This window comes from Triplophysa rosa, linkage group LG4 (assembly GCF_024868665.1).
Source record: "Triplophysa rosa linkage group LG4, Trosa_1v2, whole genome shotgun sequence".
NCBI lineage: Eukaryota > Metazoa > Chordata > Actinopteri > Cypriniformes > Nemacheilidae > Triplophysa > Triplophysa rosa.
Window position 1 is genome coordinate 31,286,024 of NC_079893.1, and position 22,503 is coordinate 31,308,526.

The following is a 22,503-nucleotide window of genomic DNA, read 5'->3' on the forward strand; positions in this document are numbered from 1 at the left end:
AAACACACAGACGAACTCACTTCTCCTGCCGTTTGTCCTCCATGCTCTTGGGAAGCTCCCTCACAGGTCTGAGCTCTTCTCCGCTGTGAACAGTCTTCTGCTCCAGCCATTTCCCACTGATGACGGACGGCTGTCGGACACGCCCACTGCCCCTCCTCCTAGCACTGCCACTAGTGTTGGATTTTCTCCGGTAGAGCAGAGACTGATAACTGGGCAGCTGATCCAGCAGGAGATGACTGCTGGGGACATGGCGGTCTGTGGAGAACACTGATCGAAACAAACAGGCACATGTCACAATCTTGTCACAAACATTACAAGTATTCATTTCTCGCTGGTGGATCGTCACCAGGTTGTAAGTACAGCTTTAAAATGCCAAAGCAAGAGACAAAAAACAGAGAGTAGGCAATTATTGAAAACTTCATTTAAACTCGAACAAGCTGTTCATAGGCTGATCAAAAGTTTAAGACCATAGCCTTAAAAAGTTAAAATCTGCACAAAAAGATGGCTTTCATGTCATTGTTCTTCAGGCGGTCACACTGTAATGATCTCCTGATGGCAAAGGCAAAAAGGCTTTCTGTCTGTGAACGTGGCAGGATTGTTGAGCTGCAGGACCAAGTGCCATCGCTGCCGAGGTTAGACGCAGTAAGACAGTCATTGCAAATTTCTTAAAAGATCCTGAGAGTTATGGGGCAAAAAAGTCAAGTGGTAGACCCCAAAAGGTTGAATTGTTATGAAACCGAATGTCAAACGAACTTCACCGCGATTGCTGCAAGGATGAATTGGTAAGGGAAACGCTCTGTGAGCGTTAAGAACGACGTAAAAAGAACATTCGTGTTTGCTTCCCATAACGTTATTACCTGGGTTTGATCATAAACCACAATTGTAGTTTTAGTCCGGTCAATTCTGTGCTGCAGTAAATGTTGAGGAGACATTCCTCACTCACATAAACACGTTCGGACTCGTCTGCAGTTTCCATCTGGCATGTTAAACCCACTTCACTTCAGAGAGTTAACAATAAAGTTCAACAACATCATCATCATAATTATTATATTACAGTGTTTTGTTTACTCGAGTGTTTATTGAGCCAAAATAAACCAAATTCTCACACAAACCTGTTGATATCGTATATATCAACATGTATATATTTTCAGCATGTTTTGCTGTGTTTGGCAGGACACGCGAGTTTAGTGTCACTGGTGTCTGATTTCATACTGAACACACAAACAGAAACTCCTCCGAACTTCGGCTTATTGTTCATGTGGAATGCGAGTCATTATTCACGCGCTAAAACGTTAAAACCCCGATCGACACTGACCTGCATCAGTCGGGTCCATCCCTGATCATCATCAAACGCAAAATCCCATCATATAACCGACACAAGTGATCAGATGAGCGCTTGTCACCGTCTGTCCGTTGTGTGTTTACGCATGTGAAACTTTACGTGAAGCTGCGCAGACCGATCGGCGTATGACATCCAGTATCGCGAGAGCAGTTCGAAAGCGTTGTGTGTTTCCGCATCAGTAGCGCCGTCTGCTGGACAGCAACTCAACGACACAACACAACATTACACCACGAAACAGTTGCGACAGTGCCGAGTGTTAAACAACTACCAGCATTTTGATTGATTGTTGTAAAATAGCTGATTAAGGCTCACATACATGCCGGGTGATATCTTGAAGTCGCTGCGTTGCTAGGCAACCGTAAACCGCGCACAGTTAAACTACTACTAGCGCTGATTGCTTAATGATTAAATATGAAGAGTTTGGTTCCAAAATGAGATAACTCACAAAAATCATGTTTTTTATTATGTTATCATGTTTTTATTGTGTAAGCTAGCTGTATTTGAAAAAAAGTTATTATCGCTTAAATCAAAACAAACCAAATGCAGTTTGATTGATATGAAACTCATTTGGGAACCAAACTCTTCGTTTATTTAGTCATAAATGTTCACTTCATGATGACAATGACAATAAGTAAGAGGACACAGTGATGTAATAAATAGTACTGATAATAACCCTGATTCATTAAATTCATGTTTCTTCCTTGGATTAATGATTATTTTTATTATTAATAAGTTCTCATAAAAAATGAGCTGTGATTTCATAATAAAAGTGTAGTAATCATGTTTTTTGGCAGATAGCCTATAAGTGATATATTACTGCAAATCTTTTAGCTTATAACGTTGTGATTTGTTCAGTATGATATTATATTGCACAATAAAAGCTTGCAATAAGGATAATGAGAGTAATATGGCACGTGGATAAAATTGAAAAGAGGTGCGTGGCCACTGTACACATCTGGTCCTCAGGTGAGGGCATCTATCTCTGCACTCTGTTGACAGTTTAGGAACATGTAGAAGACCGCAGGATTGTAAAAGTATTGCACTCTCTACCGTCATGAAACCCGTCTCTTTATCTCTCTCGCACACGCACATGCATGTCCAGATGAAACTCACGGTGACGAACGGGATCATAAATCAACGTTGCTGTATAACGGCGAGCTGAGTTTGGTGTGGAGGGCGTGACCCCGCTCTGTGTGTTGGGTCAGAAGTCATTCGGAGGTTTCAGGGTCGCGCTCAATGAATGAAGTTTGGGGCTCCACGGGGGTGTCTGTGGACAAAGAGACATGATCTGATATTGAGCTGGACGTGCTTTCCCAGCAAGCTTTGCATATTAAATCATGACGGGGGTCAGAGGCACACCGGTCACACCAGCTAGAACCTCCTCCACATGAACATGAAGAGCAGCTGCGCCGGACGTCTGGATTCCGTCTTCCCCGAGAAGCTGCTCGTGTCTCTTGACTATGTTTGTGCTGTTGTTTGGCTAGCAGGATCACGTTCGTAGCCCTGTCCGGACCCACAGCGGGCATCCTTCTGCATGAATCCATGTGTGTTTTATTGCTGTCTGTTCGTACGGCTGCACGCAGCAGGTCTGGATCTTCTCTCCTGTCTTTCCTCCTCATGTGGGTCCAGCTCATCGCCGTTGATCCGGATCGTGCTGGTGTCTGTCCAAATGACGTGAACGCAAACTTGTGGGTGGACGCTCAGAGCACCTGTGAGAGGGAATGCCAAACACACCAGGTGAACACTAACACATCATCATCTGAGACTGCGTAAAAATCATATGAACAGCCATTATTATAAACTCAAAAGAAACATTTTGGAGCGCTGCGTGCTGAAAGGTCCTCCATTTTATTGTCCCAGAAGGTGCTCTTTGGTTGGGTTCAAAATGATATCGAGAAAATGCAAATCCAAGGCACTTCTTTCAGCTCCAAAATGTTAAATAGCCTTTATTCAAACATGGCCCATTATAGAAACATTAAAAATGAGTGTTTTAGTCATTTTATTGTTTCTATAATGAGCCATGTTTGAATAAAGGCTTTTTAACATTTTGGAACCGGAAGAAGTGCCTTGGATTTGCATTTTTTTGAGCAATTATTATATATTATGATTGGTAGTAGTAGTTAAGAGTTTAGTTAGGATATCTGTGTGTGCGTGTGTGTGTCTGCACTTAGGCTATACACTATTTCACCAACTTTACACACATAACTTTCTGTCTTTTTTGTGACACTGCAGCTACTGAAGCTCTTGTTTGACATGTTGATTTTCCTTGCCTGTAAATCACTTGAGATGAAAGCATCTGCCGAATGAAGACATTTGCAGGGGAGCATGCAAATTCAATTTCGTTTGAATAAATATGAATCATAAAAAAGTCTCTTAAAAGGAACATTCTTTCATCATTTATTCTCCCTCGTGTCATGTCAAATCTGTATGACTTGATTTCTTCTTCTGTTTTGAAGAATGTTGATCATCAAACAACACTCCATTGACATGAACTCCGTTGACGTTCCATCTCTTTAACGAAAATTTACTCGTTATATGTTTATTTTTCTCTTTCAGTCACCGTTTTAGCTTCGTGTACCTTTAGTATTTTTATTTTCTCAGTTCATGAACATTTTAAATCATTGGTTTTCAGTGCTAGTTTCACTTTACAATACCAACCAAAGAGGTGCTGGTTTTGATTGCTGCTCTTGAATTCACACCTTAAATGCTGACTTGTTTCTGCTTTGCACACACTCAGAAAGGTGTTATGTTTCTTACAGTGTGTGTGTTTGTGTGTGTTCTTGTGTGTGTTTTACAGGACTGCGCTACTCATGAGAAGTGCTGTACTAACGTGTGTGGCCTCCTGAGCTGTGTGGCCGCCCGTTTCTCAGACGGCTCCTCCGCTGATGGCCAATCAGGTGGGGGTTTGCTCTTGGGGGGTGTGGCCAGCTGCGATGAGTTCATATGCAGCCAGCAGGGGGCGGTGTGTGATGTGTGGGAGGGACAGCCGATATGCAAGTGTCTGGATCTTTGCGAAAGAGAGCCGAGCTTCACCTGTGCCTCCGACGGGCTCACGTATTTCAACCGCTGCTACATGGACGCCGAGGCCTGCGTTCAGGGTGTCACCCTTACCGAGGTCACGTGTCGTTATCACCTGTCCGGTCCAAACGCCAGCCCCTTGCCTCAAGACACCACCCCGCATCCGATGCCCACCGAGGCCGACTCCGTGGCCTTTCCGCCCAGCCTGTACTCCAACCCACAGCACCAAGTCATTTACCTGGGTGGAACAGCGAGTTTTCACTGCGACGTAATTGGCCACCCGAAACCCGACGTCACCTGGGAGAAGCAGTCTGAGGTACACGAAAGAATCGCCATGCGGCCTGATCAGATGTACGGGAACGTGGTCATAACCAACATCGGTCAGCTGGTGGTGTTCAACGCCCAGCTCTGGGACTCCGGAATATACACCTGCATCGCACGCAACGTCGCAGGAACTTTGCTGGCTGATTATCCGCTCTCTGTCGTAAAGCGTGACGATGATGTGTTTGACGACTCAGAGGCGAGCTTGCTGATGGAGCCGCCGTTTTCGACGGCCGACTGCATAGCAGCCGTAGAGAGGGGCGAGTGCGGCAACAAGCGGGTGGACTGGTTCTACGACGCAATGCAGGGTTCATGCCACACGTTCACGCACGGAGGCTGCGAGGGCGGCCGCAACCGCTTTGAGACGTACGAGGCGTGCCGTTCGTCGTGTCAGCGCGAGGGGCTGGGCGTGTGCTCGCTGCCTGCCGTTCAGGGTCCCTGCAAGCGCTGGGAAGCACGCTGGACCTACAACAGCCTCATGAAACAGTGCCAGGCTTTCGTCTACGGCGGTTGCCATGGCAACAGGAATAACTTCCGCACCCGTAAGGAATGCGAAGCCAGCTGCCCGCGATCAAGCGGCCGTCCATGCAAAAGCTGCCGGACGAGAGGGAAGATGGTGGAAAGTCTGTGCCGCAGCGACTTCGCCATTGTAGGGCGGCTCACTGAACTCATCGAGGAGCTGGACTCGGGAATCGCTCGCTTTTGTCTGGAGCAGGTCTTACGTGACGAGAAGATGGGTCTGCAGCTCTTCAAAACGCAACACCTTGAGGTGATGCTCACGCGCATGGACTGGAGCTGCCCATGCCCAAACTTCACCCGGCACCAGGAGCTCCCTCTGCTGGTGATGGGTGAGGTGCAGGAGGGTGTGGCCATGATTCTTCCCCACAGTTATGTCCGACCTGTTTCTGATCGCCGACTCAAAAAGATTCATGAGATGCTGAACAAGAAGACGTGTGAGATGCTGCAAAGATTTCAGAATTGACACCCGCCTTGAATATGTGACATAAGAAGTAATAATGTGTCATTTAACATTTATACATTTGCCAGACAAAAACTTTTCTAATCAACCTACTTATGTTTGTATATTTATCAAATATGTGTGTGTGTGTGTGTGCGTGCGTGTTGCACGATGTCTAAGTTACAGACAAGTGGAACTTGTGAATGTGTGTGTATGTAGTGTGTGTTACTTCTCTATGTGTGTGTGAGAGCGGAGGTGTTTTCTGTTTAACAGGCTTTTTCACACAATTGACAAAATGGATTCCCCTTTTTAAACTCTTAAGACTTATAACCCATGTCCTGATTTCACTTCACTGACTGCCAGTTGCCGCCCGCATCAAGTTTAAATCGCTGACACTGGCCGTCAGAACGATAACGGCAAATTCGCCCCTTTACCTTAACTCACTGCTCCAGGTCTACATCCCCTCCCGTCATCTTCGCTCTGAACATGAGCGATGCCTGGTTGTTCCATCACAGCGAGGCACCAAATCGCTTGCAAAAACCTTTATTCATTGAGTTCCCCTGTGGTGGAATGAGCCAGCCTCCACCGGAACTGCAGCATCCTTCATAACTTTCAAAAAACAGCTCAAAACATGCCTGTTCCGCATTTATTTGACTAACCAATAACTGTCTGTGTCTTGTGTCTAAAAAACAATCTTCTTGTTCATTCTCTCCTTTGCTTGCTTCAGCTTTAATCCTCTAGTAGCATGGCCTTGTAAACTAGCACTACTGTTTAGCGTGTTGAAAAAAGGTTAATAAGCTCTCCTACTTGTAAGTCGCTTTGGATAAAAGCATCTGCCAAATGAATAAATGTCAATGTAATGTCTACACTTTTTAGACATTGTTTCAATTTCAACTCATTCTGCATGTTACAATTACATTACACACCTGTTATATTAGTAGCTGTTTAATGAACAAAATAAGAGAATTCTCAAAACACAGCGGATCTTAGTTGTCACACATATTAGAAAAATTATGTGTTCCATTGGTAGCATGCCTTAGATCTCAGAGTCATTGTACACAGAAGAGCTGCAGAGCTGTTTTCAATGACAGAGGAAAGTACATCTTGTTTTTATCTACATCGAGGTGTTTTTTATTTATCAGTACAGAATTATTGCATGGATCTCATTTGGATGACAGGTTTACTTTGAGAACATGATGTGCATGTGTTCAGAATGGAAGAAAAAAGATTTCCTACATTTTGTTGCAGGTGCTCAATGAATGCATTTTGTATAAATGACAAACTGATCCTCGGTTAAACTCTTGTGTTGTGTATTGAGGTATTGAGAACTGCACAAAACCATCTATAAAACCAAAACCCGGTCTGAAACACACCCTTCCTGTGATGAGCTGCAGCACTTCTGAGGTTAGGTGTGTGTTCCTGTGTGTGTTCTAATCATTGAACACCACAATCTAAATATCATGTGTAATAATTCACACACTGCTGTTGTTTTTAATCTATCACATCACACACACACCGCGCACGCATATGACCTGTAGAGAGGAAATGAGGAAACACACAGGAAGAGCTGAAGACACATGAGCAGAGTGAAACTCAACATGGACAGACTCATTGTTTCTGTGCTCTTTATATACGGTAAGAATAACACATCTGCCTATAAAACTGATCAAGAGTGTGTAATGTCTCACATGTCATGTTTGCATTGCTCGTGTGTGTGTGTGCTGAAGTTTGAGAACAATAGGTTTTAAGAAGATCTGAATCTTACAATGTTAACTTTGAGGACATCCACATTTAAAAAAAAATAAGAGAAAAAAGTGTTCTATAGACTACAATAATGAAGTATATTGAAATACAGTATATAATGAAATATATGTGTGTGTGTGTGTGTGTGCTGAAGTTTGAGAACAATAGGTTTTAAGAAGATCTGAATCTTAAAATGTTAATCTTGAGGACATCCACATTTAAAAAGAAAAAAAGCGTTCTATAGACTACAATAATGTAATGTGAGTGTGTGTATCGGGAACAGGGTGGGGTATGTTTAGTGGCTATATGTTGACAGGAACTGCTCTTTCACACACACACACACACACACACACACACACACACACACACACACACACACACACACACACACACACACACACACACACACACGCACACACGCACACACGCACACACACTGTGACTCATGTGATTGGTGATGTTTGACACACGCGCGCACGCACACAGATGCTGAGGACAACATAATCTCAGACATATGGTGTGTGTGTGCTTGACCTGCATTATGGTGATGAATATAACTTAACATTAGGGCCAGAAACTGACATCTGCTACACTGTGTGTGTGTGTGTGTGAGTGTCTGTTCATGTTTGTATATCCCGGTGGGGACCTAAACCTGAATGCACACCAACACATGGGGACTCGTGTCACTGTGAGGACCAAAATTGAGGTCCTCATGGGCACAAAAGCTTATAAATTGTGCAGAACGATATTTACAAAATCTAAAAGTGCAAAAAGTGTTCTATGATCTTTAGGTTTAGGGGTTGGGTTAGGGGATAAAATATACAGTTTGTACAGTATACAACTCATTACGCCTATGGACTGTCCCCACAGAGATAATAAACCAGACGTGTGTGTGTGTTTAGTGTCCATACAGACAGTTAGAGAGGAACAGAGAAAGATCTAGAAGTGACACACTGTGTGTTGGTGAATGACGTGTTGGTTCGTGTTTGTCAGTCCAGTGGGCTGCTGGTTTTTTATAGGCGACAAACAGCTAAAGTCAGAGAGTGAAATGAAGTGCAGCTTGTGAATCAGAGCAGGTGATCTGTTGAATCGTGTTGATTGAGGTGCTGCAGTGTTCCTGATGAAAGTCAAGTCATGTTTGATCTTCACATCACTCCAGACATACAGTATATCCCTCTCATTACTCAAGTGTGTTGAGTTAAGTGCACCAGATTTGCACGTTTTCTCTCATTCTACCAGAAACATGAAATCAACTCATGGCAGCTTATCTTAGCAAAATGCAGAAATGTAACTGTTGTATGACGCTGCCTTGATTTATACTGCAGAACATGTTACCACAGCTGGCTATTATTAATGTGGTAAAGCTTTACTTCACGGCATTTGTTTACTGTCACTAGCTGTTATTGATGTTTGTGTGTCAAGTGTTAAGGTGTCTGTGTTATAAGTGAAGTTATACCTTATGCTTTATTTAATGTCGCCTTCGTTTTTAGGGAGACCACTTTATCAGAAGCAAAGATCACAGAGTTCACTTAGTAACATAACTGAAATCTCACTGTTACGAGATCATTTATAAAACAGAAAATGTTTTGTACTGTCTGAACATGACATTTTAAACTGAATAAGTTTCCATAAATGTAATGTAAAATGTGTCTGGGCTTTCAGTGTACTAAGAGATTCAACTCTTTATGAAACCATGAAAACAGGAAGAGAAAACGAAGAAACGTTGAACCTTTCTTGAGTCTCACTAAGCTCTCAACTCATGAAATAAAAGCCAATACAAATACTACAAAAATTAAAGTGGAATTAAAATACGACGCTAAGTAAAGGATAGAACTGCATGTAAGTTTAAAAAAATGACTGAAATTTGAATTGACTTGAATCAAATCTCTCTCTCTCTCTCTCTCTCTCTCTCTCTCTCTCCTGTAGTGTTCAGATGTTCAGATGCCTTTAACATGGATACAGAAAATCCACTGACATTTAATGGCTCACAAGATGATTTCTTTGGCTACAGTGTCTATCAATACCATTCTGAAAATACTGGCAAACGGTGAGACACACACGCATGCACACAGTGGCACGTTGGGGACATCCGCTGGTAAACATGTGTAAATGCAATAGAAAAACTTGAGCCGGAAGTTAGGATTACTTCTGACATGATGGCGGGTTTTGATTAGTTTCCGGGTCACTTAGAGGCCATTTTGGAAATGATAAATGCTCTTTCACTCTTTTTATCTGTTTTGATTTTAACCATATGTGGCCGAGTTTATAATTACCTTGTTCCCTTTCAGTCGGTCTCTCGACGTTGTGTTGAGAGACAGACTGGGGTTTGATCTTGAGAATCTATTATCCCCGAGAGGAATTTAAAACGTCAATGAACTTGGCGAAGGGCACAGGCACGCGCACGCCAGACTCCTCCCCGTGCATACGGGTATAAAAGGAGATGGCGGTGCCCATTCATTCATCTTTTTTTTCTTCGGAACCTGCGTGACTGGATGTCATGCAACTATTATCTTCAAGAAAACTACTACACTGCTGGACTTAAGATGCATGCAGCGAACACCTCAATCCGAGGGGAGAACGCTTCCGTACTGTGGCCGAGGTCACCGCTCCTCTGGCGAAGGGTGCCATAGAGTCCGTCCCTCTAGTCGAGATGTCCCCTGGGTTTTACAGCCCGGACTTCATCGTTCCCAAGATAGGTGGGGGGCTGCACCCCATTTTGGACCTGCACTCCCTAAACAAGCACCACCAAGGTTTGTGGCAATCAACCTGAAGGACGCGTACTTCCACGTCCTCATTCTCCCTCAACGTCGGCCGTTCCTACAGTTCACGTTCGAGGGGTTGGCGTACCAGTACAAAGTCCTGCCCTTCGGTCTGGTACTCCCTCCCCGGGTCTTTACCAGACTCGTGGAGGTGGCCCTAGCTCCCCTCAGGGCACAGGGCACGCGGATACTCAACTATCTCGATGACTGGCAGATCTTGGCTCACTCGCGAGATCTGTTGTGCATACACAGGGACCTCATGCTTCAGCACTTAGACTGCCTGGGTCCTCAGGTCAGCCGGGAAAAGAGCAGGCTCTCCCCAGCGCAGAGCATCTCTAATCTTGGTATGGAACGCATTTCACCAACAAGCGTGCACAGTCGGTACTGGGCACTGGCTTCAGAGTCGCGTTACTTGGAGGACGTGGCACACTGGCACCAGGGGTATTATTATCACGCCTCAGTGCCTTCGCACCCTCACCCCTTGCACCTCCCTGCACAGGTGGGGTGCCTTGTGCAACAGGCACGCAGTGTCGGGGCGCTGGACGGGCACCCGCCTGCAATGGCACATCAACTGCCTAGAGTTGCTGGCTGTCCTTCTGGCACTGAGGAGGTTTCAACCCCTCATGCAGAACAAACGCATGCTGGTCCAGTCGGACAGCACGACTGCTGCGGCATACGCTCTCGGCAGATGTCACAACTCGCCCGTTGCCTCCTCTTCTGGAGTCAGCAGGTGATGAAGTCCCTGCGAGCCACCTTCATCCCGGCCAACCTGAACCAGACAGCCGATGCACTCTCTCGTCAGGGGACGCTCCGCGGAGACTGGCGACAGCATCCCCGTGCAGTCCGGCTCATAAGGGAGCGGTTCGGCCAGGCGCAGGTGGACCTGTACGCGCCCTGCGCCTCTACTTGGACCGTATGCAGAGCTTTAGGAGCTCTGAGCAGCTCTTTGTCTGTTTTGGGGGCCAGCACAAGGGGAGGTCTGTCTACAAACAGAGACTGGCGCACTGTATCGTGGATGCCATTACTTTGGCATACCGGTCCCAAGATCGCTTGTGTCTGCTTGCAGTGAGAGCCCGCTCCACTCGGCGTATGGCCTCCTCGTGGGCACTGGCCCAGGGTGCCTCTCTGGCAGACATTTGTAGTACTGCGGGTTGGGCTATGCCCAGTACCTTCGCAAGATTTTACAATCTCCGCGTGGAACCAGTGTCAGCCACGCTACCAGCAGGTGAGACCGGCGGCCTATTCAGGTGGACCCCTATACTTGGATTTGTTTCCCCATACATAGTGACTCCCCTGCAGAGTCATCCCATATGTTGACTTCCTCACTCTTGGTTTCCCTGTCTGCGAACCTGTGACCTCCCCCCGGTGGCTCAACCCACCTGGGTCGTGTGCTCCCTACTCGGGCTTGCGCATTATATCCCATGTAGTTCTCCCCGCTGGTGAGACCATGCTGGTGTCTCCACATGTAACCTCCCCTTGCGGTAGGATGTTGCCTCCATAGTACACTCTCTCAGTAGAGAGAGCAGTGCTTCCCAGTGTTCCCTTACGGTACCTGGCGGCTATCTCACTAAAACAGAGAGACAATGCCACTGCCTGTGACTTCCGTCGGTATGAGCCTCTCAAAGTATGCTACCAGTTACCGATTCCACTGGAAGATTAAGTCTCGTGGCAGCGCTCACTTGTGACTCGCTAGTCCAGTCAGTGTTGCTCCGCTTGAGCTCGTGATGCGGCTCAGTGCCGTGGGGTGTCGTATAGGTCCCCAGTCTGTCTCTCAACACAACGTCTAGAGACCGACTGAAAGAAAGACTGTAACCTTTGTTCCCTGATGGAGGGAACGAGATGTTGTGCCCATATGCACGGGGAGGAGACTGGCGTGCGCGTGCCATTTGTCAAGTTCATTAGCGTTTTAAATTCCTCTTGGAGATGATAGGTTCTCAAGATCAAACCCCAGTCTGTCTCTCAACACAACGTCTCGTTCCCTCCATCAGGGAACAAAGGTTACAGTCGTAACCAAGACGTTAATAAAGACAAAACACTGGCTACACATTAACAGGGGTTCTTTTATTCCCGACTACATCTGAAATGGATGCAGCATTAAAGATGAACTTAGTCAGGTTTGGGAGAAAGAATGCCCAATTATGGACACGAGAAATTCAGATTAGAATGAGTCAATTGGTACACAAAGGATTAAAGAAAATAAAAACAAAAAGTACTTCCAGTCTGTCTGTTCAATAGCTCAATTAGCAGGCCCGGATAAAGAATTCAGGGGCCCTGGGCACAAGTGTCTTGTAGACCCCCCCATACGCACGGGCGCACAATAAAGTTACAAACTATGATCACAACCTGGACAAGGACAATATCAACACCTGTACACATAGTCCATCATACAAGATTTACACCTCATGATTGCAACAATGCTTTTCTGGACCAGCAGCAACAATATCAAGACTTTTCCCTGCATACTGTAACTCACTGGCATTTGCAAGCACACACTGCCTCACCTCTACCTATTAATTCAGTTCTATCAGATTCTACCAGTTTTTCACACACAAACACGCCGGATTCACAAAACTGTTCTTAAGAGAAAATATAAGAACTTTATTAAGATAAATTATAGGACGTTCTTAAGAATATTCTTAAGTGTAATTCTCAAATATTTTCTTATTAACATTTTAATTTTTCTAAGAATAAAAGGGCAGACTTTGCTATTAATTATACTATAAGAGTAATTTGTCCTTTGGTTAAACTTTATTTGTGTACCAAGCACCTCGCGACTCATGTAAGCGTGTAATGTGTTAAACGGCATTAACAAATATTATAGGTATACATACACGAGTCTGTGTAAGTAAACATTTTGCAATGTATGTAAAAGTACTCTGGATTTTCTAATAACGAAGGCTGAAAATCGGTAAAGTAAGGCAGTTAGACCTGATCAACATTATATCAAAATTCATTATTGGCGAAGAAACACCACCAAATACATGTAAAAAACTCTTACCTTTTGAGATTTTAAGACAACTGTGAGGGTATTCTAGCCTATAGATTATATTTACAACAATAAAGCCATTTTCATTTACATATTTTCAGATTCTTGATTTAGTGACTTAGCGCGACATCTAACAAATCACCATAAAAAGTGGCGATTTGGGCTACATTCTTTCACACAGCCTCTGTCTAGGTAACTATATGCATATTTACAGATGAAATGTGTTCATGTTTATACTTTCAAACAGTGGATAACAGTGACAGGTTGTTGGAAACGTTGTTTTGTAGTCATTTCATTCGAGTCACCTGTCGAATGTGCTGCTTCTTCCTGCTGCTCACTGAGACGATCCCTACGCGGGGAAAAAGTGAGACCTTGCGCTTGCGGGACAGCACTGGCGACATTTTCCCACTGAATGAAAGCTTTATCGGAAGGTCGCTGGATATTTCGCTTTGTGCTTCTCCTGATCAAAAGCTGCTAAAGGGCTTGCAAAAGTTACTAAATCAAGAGACAGACTTGCATACGTTAGAAACACTGTTTTGTGTGCGCACTTGCGTGTGTGCGGGCCAGAGAATGAATATAGCTCCCCCTTTCTTGGGCCCCAAGCGCACATGGGCCCCTGGGCCGGTGCCCATAATGCCCATTGGATAATCCGGCCCTTTCAATTAGAACAGCTCTTTTTTAACCACCCAAAATAAACAATGGTAGTGACTCTAAATAAGAGGAAAACAGACAAATACACATCATGTAACAATCCACATTAACAAATGAAACACATATAAGCGCAGGCAGCACATTTGTAGCACTTTAAACTACAAAGTATACTATTGCTGCTTAGTATATCTCAGGTCAAAAGTAATTATGACTACACATTGAACACAGTTCAATTACATTTCAAACATAAAACAGATATACAAAACAAAGAAACAAATCATCAGTCTCTCAAACCCGAGTGCTCACATGGACCCTAGCTCACGTGCGAGTAAACGTGCTTCACCTCTCCCCTCTAATACAATACGAGAGCGTAATTAAGTAACCTTTTGCAACTTTACATGAACACAGACTACATATGAGTTACATGACAGTGTATATTATAACCGTAAACTGAAATAAACACTCACGCTCTTAACTTCAGACACCTCTGAAGAGCACACTTAATGTGAAGTCACCTCACACGAACTAATGAGAAAGCTAAATGGATGTGCAAAGAATGCAGCCATCCACCGACCAGACCCTAAAGGCTGCAATCGAAATACACTCATAAGTTGATATTTATTGCTATTTTAATATTTTATTAACTTTATCGTCATATTTTCTCACCAAATCAAGGCCCGTGCACTTGCTTCTCAACTCGCATCGGCGCTCTCGCTCCCTCTGCGCACACACACAGAAGGAGCCGCAACATCTTTTTACAGTGCACAGTATTGCATGCTATTTTCACATCACAGCAAGTGCACATTTCACATAATACATTTACATGCAAAGGGGATTAAAAGAGGGTAAATATGCACTTTGCGGGTTATTTTACTTTCACCCGGTTACACATATTTATAAAATACAGAAAGCTACTTTAATATTTGAATATATAGACCTTTACGTGTAGTGACATTATCAGATAGTAGTGTTTCTAATGACCGGACTGACGAGCAGAATAGGACGTGATGACCAGTACAAGAAATAATCTGGAAGATGGCGGAAATATAACGCTGTTGGACACAATTTGCTGTTTGTGAAGATTATCTTTGTCGTCATCATAATACAGTAGTAGACAACTGAATCAGTCCGATCTTATAAAAACAAATACATTAATATTATTTAATATTACACAGTTTTATTACATTTCTTACCTCAAAATCACGTCTGTGTCGGCTTTATTGTAATTTCATAATTTAATTTGCTGATAACACTGAAGTCTTGAAGGAAAGGTTTAGATACTCCGCATTGAGAAGAGTCGTTGATTATTACATCTTTAAGTGTAGCTCAGACAGAAACATTATTATTAGCAGGCTATATAATAGGTCTAATAATAATGACGATAATAATAATAAGAGTGAAGTGTGTGTGCTGATGATGTGTTATGTGTGTCTACTAACCAATGGTAAACTCTGATTGATTCTGCAGCATCATCGTTGGAGCTCCATTAAACAATTCAACAGGAAAAATGTACACCTGTAGCTCAAATCTATCGCACTGTACAGCACTGCAGCCAGGTAAACACACATTTTATTATTTTATTTTCAAGTCCTCTTGAAAGAAATAATTTACAGGGACATACTGTATTATAGACAGTGTTGTGCAAGTTACTTCCAAACTGTAATACATTACAGATTACTTGTTAATAAGCATGGTTAAATTTATTGCACATGTATAATGTGTACAAGCACCTCAATGTTTTAGTTGTTCTAGACTGCGTAGGCTATAGCTGCTCAAACGTGTTATTTGGCAGCCGGAAGAATCAACTGTTGAACACTCACGCGTGATTTCTTTCATTGTGCAACGTGACATGCACCTTACAAAACATTGGTAAAAATATAATTCGGATGCATTGTCTAATACCACCGCTATATTTTCCTCTTTGGTTGAGCTGAGCTCCCGCGTCCCTCCCTGTACTGTAGCCTGTCTGTCAGACGCTCATTCCCCACACTTTTGAGAACGTCCCGGTCCTGGAGTTGCCAGGTATTCATCCGAGTATGAATACACATTAAGAATCTCATCAATTAACATTTATCCTTAGAATATAAATAAACATTTTGGCGGCCGCAGTACATTATGAAAGTAGTCCAAAATCCCGCAACCCGCGGCTCCATAATTTTTCCCGCAACTGCATTTTCAAAATAGCCCAATTGTGCGGGAAAAAACCGCAAAACTGGCGCTTACAACGAACTGGGCGGGGCCAATAGCCTTGGACCTTTAGCTCAGAGGCTGAAATCATGCCGCGTTACAATACAAAATTCAAAGTTCCACCAGCCAGAGGGAGATGAATGACACCACACGCGTCTATTCACCAACAGGAAATAGAACTTACTTGCGGGATTTTTGATTTGTTAATGTCTCGCGGGCGAAAAGTTTGTTGTAACGCAAGCGTTACTGAACATGTACCGAGTAAAATCTTACTGAAAATTGATTAGTAATGCCTTACACTACGGCGTTACAGCAAAAAGTAATATGTTACTGTAATACATTACTTTTGTAACGCATTACTCCCAACACTGATTATAGATACAAACAATCATGGATCAGTGCATACAACAAATCTACACAATATTAAATATGCAGCTCAGTTGTTAGGGATATAAATAACAACGTCTCCACCATAAACTGCGGCTGCCTATAATAGCAGACAAAGCACAGTTCTTTGCTAGCCGCATGGCCCTCTTTTTAGACATCCCAAGTTCTCTTATAACCAGCCTATGTACGTGCCCTAAGCTGCCAAATATAAAAACAAGCAATCGACTCCGGTAACCCAACTCTGCAATGGTATTCAAGAGAGGTTGGTATTAAATGACTTTAGTCATAAAAGCTTCTTCCAAACTCGAGTCAAAGGTACAAGCAACTCCAAAACAAACACCTCTTTGCACTGCTCGTTAATGACAATAACATCTGGTGTGTAAGCAGATAGATGTGAAAAGAGTTCAAAATCACTATTAATACATTGAAACATCGAGGGCTTTACACAAGAATGATTATGCATTGTTACTTCAGGTGAAAGGAAGCTTGATATATCCTTTATTATTATGTCCACTATTCTGTAGCGGCGTGCCGTATACATCCCCTTATAAGCATGGCAGCCATTCAAGATGTCTGGCAATGTTTCAACAATCTGTTCTGTAGTGTGATGCAAACAATGAGAGACCTGAGTTGCAGAAACTAGATAGAGAGATTGAATCTAGTAGGAAGTACTTGTAATCTAGCTTTTAGGGGCCTAATGGTTAGAGAGTCGGACTCGTGACCAGAAGGTTGCCGGTTCGATCCTCAGGGCCGGCGGGTAACGACTGAGGTGACCTTGAGCAAGGCACCTTACCCCCCGGGCGCTGCAGTGATAGCTGCCCACTGCTCTGGGTGTACGTGTGTTCACCACTTGTTCACTACTCTCTGGATGGGTTAAATGCAGAGGTCACATTTCGGGTATGGGTCACCATACTTGACAAATAGGTCACTTAACTTCACTTCACTTCACTGTAAAAATAACAATGTCCTCACTTAGCACATCATTCTTCAGAAATGACTGAGAGACAGAGTGGTCAGCAGAGGGGAGGCATGCAAGTTTTCCCTGAAGTTTCAATCCAACCCAGTGTTGTTTTTGTCGATGTTGGTGTAGATCCAAGAGTGTTCGCCATGCCCCTCGAGATGTTAGCGGGTAACTACTGTCACCATACTGTATGTGGCTGTTGCCTTTATAAAGGTCAGAGGGTCAGTGATAATGTCTTCTGAGACTCTCACAGTCCCAGAGTCCGACCTCACCCACTCCAGTGATACTCCAGATCGAACGGCCAGTTTGACCAAACGCAGTTTGACCAAACACCAAAACCAGCTGAATGAGCGTCAAGTTTCCCACTGGATTTCCTTCTGAAGCCAAGGAAGTGAGGCTCCGACTCTTTGGTCAATGACAACTTGCGTTTACTTAAGTCCAAGAGGATCGAGCCAACTCCCTGACATCTTTATCTTCATTGTTCAACATGTTCAGAAGATGGAAAATCCACATGCTGGTGTGAATCCATGTCACATTTGGTACCCCCAACCCTCCTTCCTATTGAGGATGAAAGATAATATCACGGGTGCTATGTGTATTAAGTCCAAACCACTTTCGCACTAACCTACTGTTTTGTTATTCATTTCGCTCAGCACTTTTTGTTGAATGTGAACGTTGGAGAACAGATGTTGTACTTTAGAGCGCCACCTTTCTTATAGCCTCTATCTTCATGGTAAGTGACGGTGGACATTTGTCAGTCAAATCTAAGTTGGGGACATTGGCTCATCCACTTCAAGCACTGATTGATAGCAATGATAAAGTTAACTGCACCCCAAGGGCAACCAGTTGTGATGCCTATCTGGAGAGGTGTTGGATGAGTGAGCTGATTTCCACAAATTACTTCAATAAAGGAGCCTTTATACACATCTTTCACTATGTCAATGAACACACACACACACACACACACACACGCACGCACGCACGCACGCACGCACGCACGCACGCATGCACGCACGCACGCACGCACGCACACACACACACACTGTGACTCATGTGATTGGTGATGTTTGACAGGTTCAGAGAGCAACAGATCATTTGATTTGTCCGCTGCGGTGTCGTCCTCTGCTGCCACCAGCATCACTGTAAGTTTAGCATCTGAATCAACTGACTGCATTTCATTCATTTTGAAAAACAGCAACACAACATAAAATCATGTGGGAGAAAAACGTATTTTAATATTCAGTAAAAATCTGAAGGTAATCTTTGAGTTTTGGTAGTCAGAACAATATTTGTTGACCAGACTGAATATATTGACATTTGTATGAGTAAAGAGGTGCAATCTCAGTGTTACACATATAATTCTTCAGTGATATATTGTTATGATCCTTTATGTCTGCTTTTCATAAACTCTTCTTCTTGAATTTACCTTGTGATATCATTGGAAACATTTTCTCAGAGTTGCAGTCCATTTCTTGCACGTGTATGTGATGGAAACTCGTATCTGAATGGCATCTGCTACCAGTACAACAGCGGTTTACAGCCGGTGTCTTACTTCAACACAGGGTTTCAAGGTCTGATCCATTTATCGCACATCCAGTTTTGAGGAAATTGTAAGCTCATGTTGCCGTGGGCTCACTTTGGGGGTCACTTTGTAACACTTTAAGTCATGCCTGTTGTTGTTATGAGGATGGTTATAGGATTATATCTAATGTTCTTTATGTTCTAATTCACATTTTGTTTGTCTTGTTGCTGATATGGCACTTTGAGTCACCGCTGGGTGCTGGTGAACAGAAATCATTTTGCATCTTTCTACAGAATGCACAAAGGGAGATGTCAATCTAGTGTTTCTGTTTGATGGATCTTCAAGTATGAAACCAGAAGACTTTGAATTAAACAAAAAGTTCATTATAAATATCATGACAAAACTTTCAAACTCCTCCATCAAGGTAAAATGATACTTCATGTTTAAGTGATGGTAATATTTGCACACATTCCTAATAATATTAATATGAATGCTTGTGTTTGTGTGTTAGTTTGCTGCTGTCCAGTTTTCAAATGTCTTCAGGACCGTGTTTGACTTCAACGACTATCAGAAGCGTTGTGCTGAAGAGAAACTCATGAAAGAGCCGCACATGAAGAGCCTCACAAACACACACGGTGCAATAAACTTCACTTTGTGAGTGACGTGTTTAAATTGTCCTGCATGATTTTACAGCATTACTGAAATAAGTTGTTTGATAGGACACAGAAAACACAAAGAATGAATTCGACCAGGACTCATTTGATTGGACATTTATTGTTCTGATATGTCCGCTGAAAGTGATTTACCGTATGTGGATGTGTAGAGGGAATCTGTCTTGAGAGCGTCATGATGAAGAATTCTGATGGTTTGGTTCCGCAGAGACAAGCTGTTGAATAATGTATCGTCTGGAGCCAACCCCAACGCCACAAAAGCCCTGGTGATAATAACTGATGGAGACCCCAGTGATAATGATGATTATAATGTCACGAAGAAAAGTGATGTGCAAAATATCCTGCGTTACATCATTGGGGTGAGTTTTTGTCAAAAGATGTACTCTGTTAATGCACAATGGTCAATCAGAGTTAGTCCAAAGAAAAAGTTGAAACATGCTCTGGCTTACCATCAGTTTTCTTTGGATGTCCTCATGGCGATGTGGGCGTGGCCAACAGTCAAACCCTTTAAGCACCTGCTGTCAGTTAGCATAGCAAACACAAGACGATGAGACGCTTCATTTTTTTTCAAAATGCATTTCTGTAGCACTAGCTTTCCTGTGGTTAGAGCGTGGCGCTAGTGACTCCAAGGTCATGGGTTGGATCCCAGGGATTGCACTTCCCTTAGATACAAATGTATAGAATGCTATGTAAGACGCTTAGAATAAAAGCATCTGGCAAATGCGTAAATGTAATATTTTGCCTTGTTGCAAAGCAGCTTTACAGTAAATCCATATGAATACAGATACAGAATGCATGATGTTACTGAAAGTGTACTGGAAGGGTGAAGATTGTGAGTGTTTTGTGTTGTCAGGTGGGGAACGTTAGCCTGACAAACCTGTACACACTGGCTTCAGAACCCAAACATAACAACACGTTCCGCATCCATCATTACTCTGGACTTCAGGGACTCCTTGACAACCTGCAAAAAAAGATCTACAATATAGAAGGTAAAATGTTCACGTAGTTGAAGAAAACAAAGGTCTTTATGTTTAGAAGTGAACGTGAGCAGAAGTGGTCTCTCTGTACGTGTGTTTTAGGCTCACAGGAGGCTCATGGGAGAGACAGACAGAATGAGTTATCTCAGAGTGGATTCAGTGTTGTCTATCACACTGACGTAAGACATCTAGAATATTCTCTCTTGATACTGCAGACGAGACGAGTTGATTGAAATAACACTGCTGAGCATAGAAAGAATGACGAAGAAATGAAAAGCTGTTGAAGATGAGTTACATCTTCAGGTTTGCTGGTGTCACACGTGAGCTGGCAGATGATTGATTTGTTTGTTTCAGGACTCTGTGGTTGTGGGTTCGGTGGGATCTAATGACTGGCGTGGAGTTCTGTATGAAGTGAGAGGATCTGCATTCAGTGAGATTAAAGATCCGGCTGTCAACAAAGACTCATACATGGGTGTGTGTGCGTGCGTGTGTTTGTGTGTGCTGTGAGGAGTTTCTGCTTGTTTGATTGATGGAGATGATGGTTGTTCAGGTTACTCTTCTGTGATTGGACGGAGAGGTGGCGTCTCTCTGCTGTTCTCTGGAGCGCCGCGAGCTGAACACATGGGTCAGGTGACTCTCTTCATCCAGACAGAAAACACATGGAGTGTGAATAGAAGCATCGTAGGAGATCAGGTGACACAACACACCTCAACATGAGATGTTGTTCATGTCAGTGTGCATTGTTTTCACTCATCGTTCGTGAATCCCATGTTGTATTGGCACTGTGTTGGTTCTTCACTTCAGATCGGCTCATATTTTGGAGCGTCTCTCGGTCTGTTGGACGTGGACTCTGATGGAGAATCAGATTTTCTTCTGGTCGGGGCTCCATTATATCACCGGTGTCGGCCGCGGACAGAAGGGAAGCTGTACGTCTACTCTTTATCAAAGGTTGTATTTGCACACTCCCCTGATATGATCATCACATCAACAGCTTCGTGCTCATCTGTTTCTCTTTGTAGCCGTTTGAGAAGATGTTGAACGTGTGCGAGTCAAACGCGGGCAGGTTTGCTGCGTCTTTGGCGCCACTAAAGGACCTGAATGGAGACGGTCTGTCAGATGTGGCTGTCGGAGCGCCGCTGGAAGATGACGGGACGGGAGTGGTCTACATCTACCTTGGCGATAAGACGCATGGCATAAACACTAAAACTAGTCCTCAGGTAAAGACCACCAGTTAGTATGAACATCTGTTTTGTCGTGACAACCATGTTGTAATGAATCTGTAAAGATGCTGAAAGTCAATGGAAGGTCTCCACTATGAAGGAAACCTTTGTTTGTTTGTTTGTTCAGCGGATCTCAGGGCGAAGCGTTCTGCCCGGCCTGCAGCAGTTTGGAGTTTCTGTTGTGGGTCAGCTGGACATGAATGATGATAATCTGACAGATGTTTTGATTGGAGCACATGGAGGGATCGTTCTGCTCAAGTAAGACATTTCACAACATTTAAAAACAAACAGTCTGAAGAGTCACTCACGGTCTTTGGTTAGAGGTTCAGCTCTATATGAACGACGTCGACATCAAAGTTTTGCCACTATGTGGCCATCACTGTTGTTAAAAACATGAAATAGTTCGGCAAATATGAAGATTCTCTTGTAATTTCGCCATCCTCGTGTCTATGTACTGTATATGTCTTTATTTCTTCAGTAGAACCCAAACAAATCCTTTTATACAAAACTATCGTCATGTTATGATGTAAACAACACAGTGTTATTTAGAAATGAGCACATCTATCTGTCTGGTATTGATATGCTTTGACTCTTTCTTGTGTTGTCAGAGCTCGGCCCGTGATGTCTGTATCTTCACAACTCAGTTTCAGTCCCAAAGAAATCAACATACACAACTTTGACTGTTCAGGCACAGCTGGTGATTTGTTTCAGGCGTTCACCCTCACTTCATGTTTCAGTGTGTCCGAGCAGACCAACAGCAGAGGTAACATCACTCATTTAACATCATGTCATCATCATGT

At 43.5% G+C, this 22,503-nt stretch overlaps 3 protein-coding genes across 4 annotated transcripts in view; 2 read left to right on the plus strand and 1 right to left on the minus strand.

Annotated features, from left to right (window-relative positions):
• LOC130552427 (transmembrane channel-like protein 7) overlaps positions 1 to 1,446 on the minus strand; it is an 8,673-nt gene extending 7,227 nt beyond the window's left edge. For both annotated transcript variants that reach the window (XM_057330694.1, XM_057330693.1), the window contains exons 1-2: positions 1,316 to 1,446; positions 21 to 267 (exon numbers count right to left, since the gene is read on the minus strand). In XM_057330694.1, the coding sequence (XP_057186677.1) occupies positions 21 to 267; positions 1,316 to 1,334 (266 nt within the window). In that variant the 5' untranslated portion in view covers positions 1,335 to 1,446. The remainder of the gene's footprint in view (positions 1 to 20; positions 268 to 1,315) is intronic.
• Positions 1,447 to 2,884: 1,438 nt separating this feature from the next.
• On the plus strand, positions 2,885 to 5,663 carry wfikkn1 (WAP, follistatin/kazal, immunoglobulin, kunitz and netrin domain containing 1). The gene is made up of 2 exons (XM_057330698.1): positions 2,885 to 3,079; positions 4,140 to 5,663. Exons 1-2 carry the CDS (start codon positions 2,885 to 2,887, stop codon positions 5,661 to 5,663), a joined length of 1,719 nt encoding a protein of 572 aa, XP_057186681.1.
• Positions 5,664 to 7,126: 1,463 nt separating this feature from the next.
• The window catches only part of zmp:0000001082 (integrin alpha-D), a 31,034-nt gene continuing 15,657 nt past the window's right edge, over positions 7,127 to 22,503 (plus strand). Inside the window, exons 1-16 of the mRNA XM_057330692.1 lie at positions 7,127 to 7,274; positions 9,309 to 9,429; positions 15,246 to 15,334; positions 18,388 to 18,455; positions 18,770 to 18,884; positions 19,129 to 19,259; positions 19,347 to 19,489; positions 19,715 to 19,865; positions 20,360 to 20,495; positions 20,586 to 20,662; positions 20,838 to 20,955; positions 21,034 to 21,176; positions 21,288 to 21,431; positions 21,503 to 21,700; positions 21,831 to 21,961; positions 22,312 to 22,466. Of these exons, the coding sequence (XP_057186675.1) occupies positions 7,217 to 7,274; positions 9,309 to 9,429; positions 15,246 to 15,334; positions 18,388 to 18,455; positions 18,770 to 18,884; positions 19,129 to 19,259; positions 19,347 to 19,489; positions 19,715 to 19,865; positions 20,360 to 20,495; positions 20,586 to 20,662; positions 20,838 to 20,955; positions 21,034 to 21,176; positions 21,288 to 21,431; positions 21,503 to 21,700; positions 21,831 to 21,961; positions 22,312 to 22,466 (1,978 nt within the window). The 5' untranslated portion in view covers positions 7,127 to 7,216. The remainder of the gene's footprint in view (positions 7,275 to 9,308; positions 9,430 to 15,245; positions 15,335 to 18,387; positions 18,456 to 18,769; positions 18,885 to 19,128; positions 19,260 to 19,346; positions 19,490 to 19,714; positions 19,866 to 20,359; positions 20,496 to 20,585; positions 20,663 to 20,837; positions 20,956 to 21,033; positions 21,177 to 21,287; positions 21,432 to 21,502; positions 21,701 to 21,830; positions 21,962 to 22,311; positions 22,467 to 22,503) is intronic.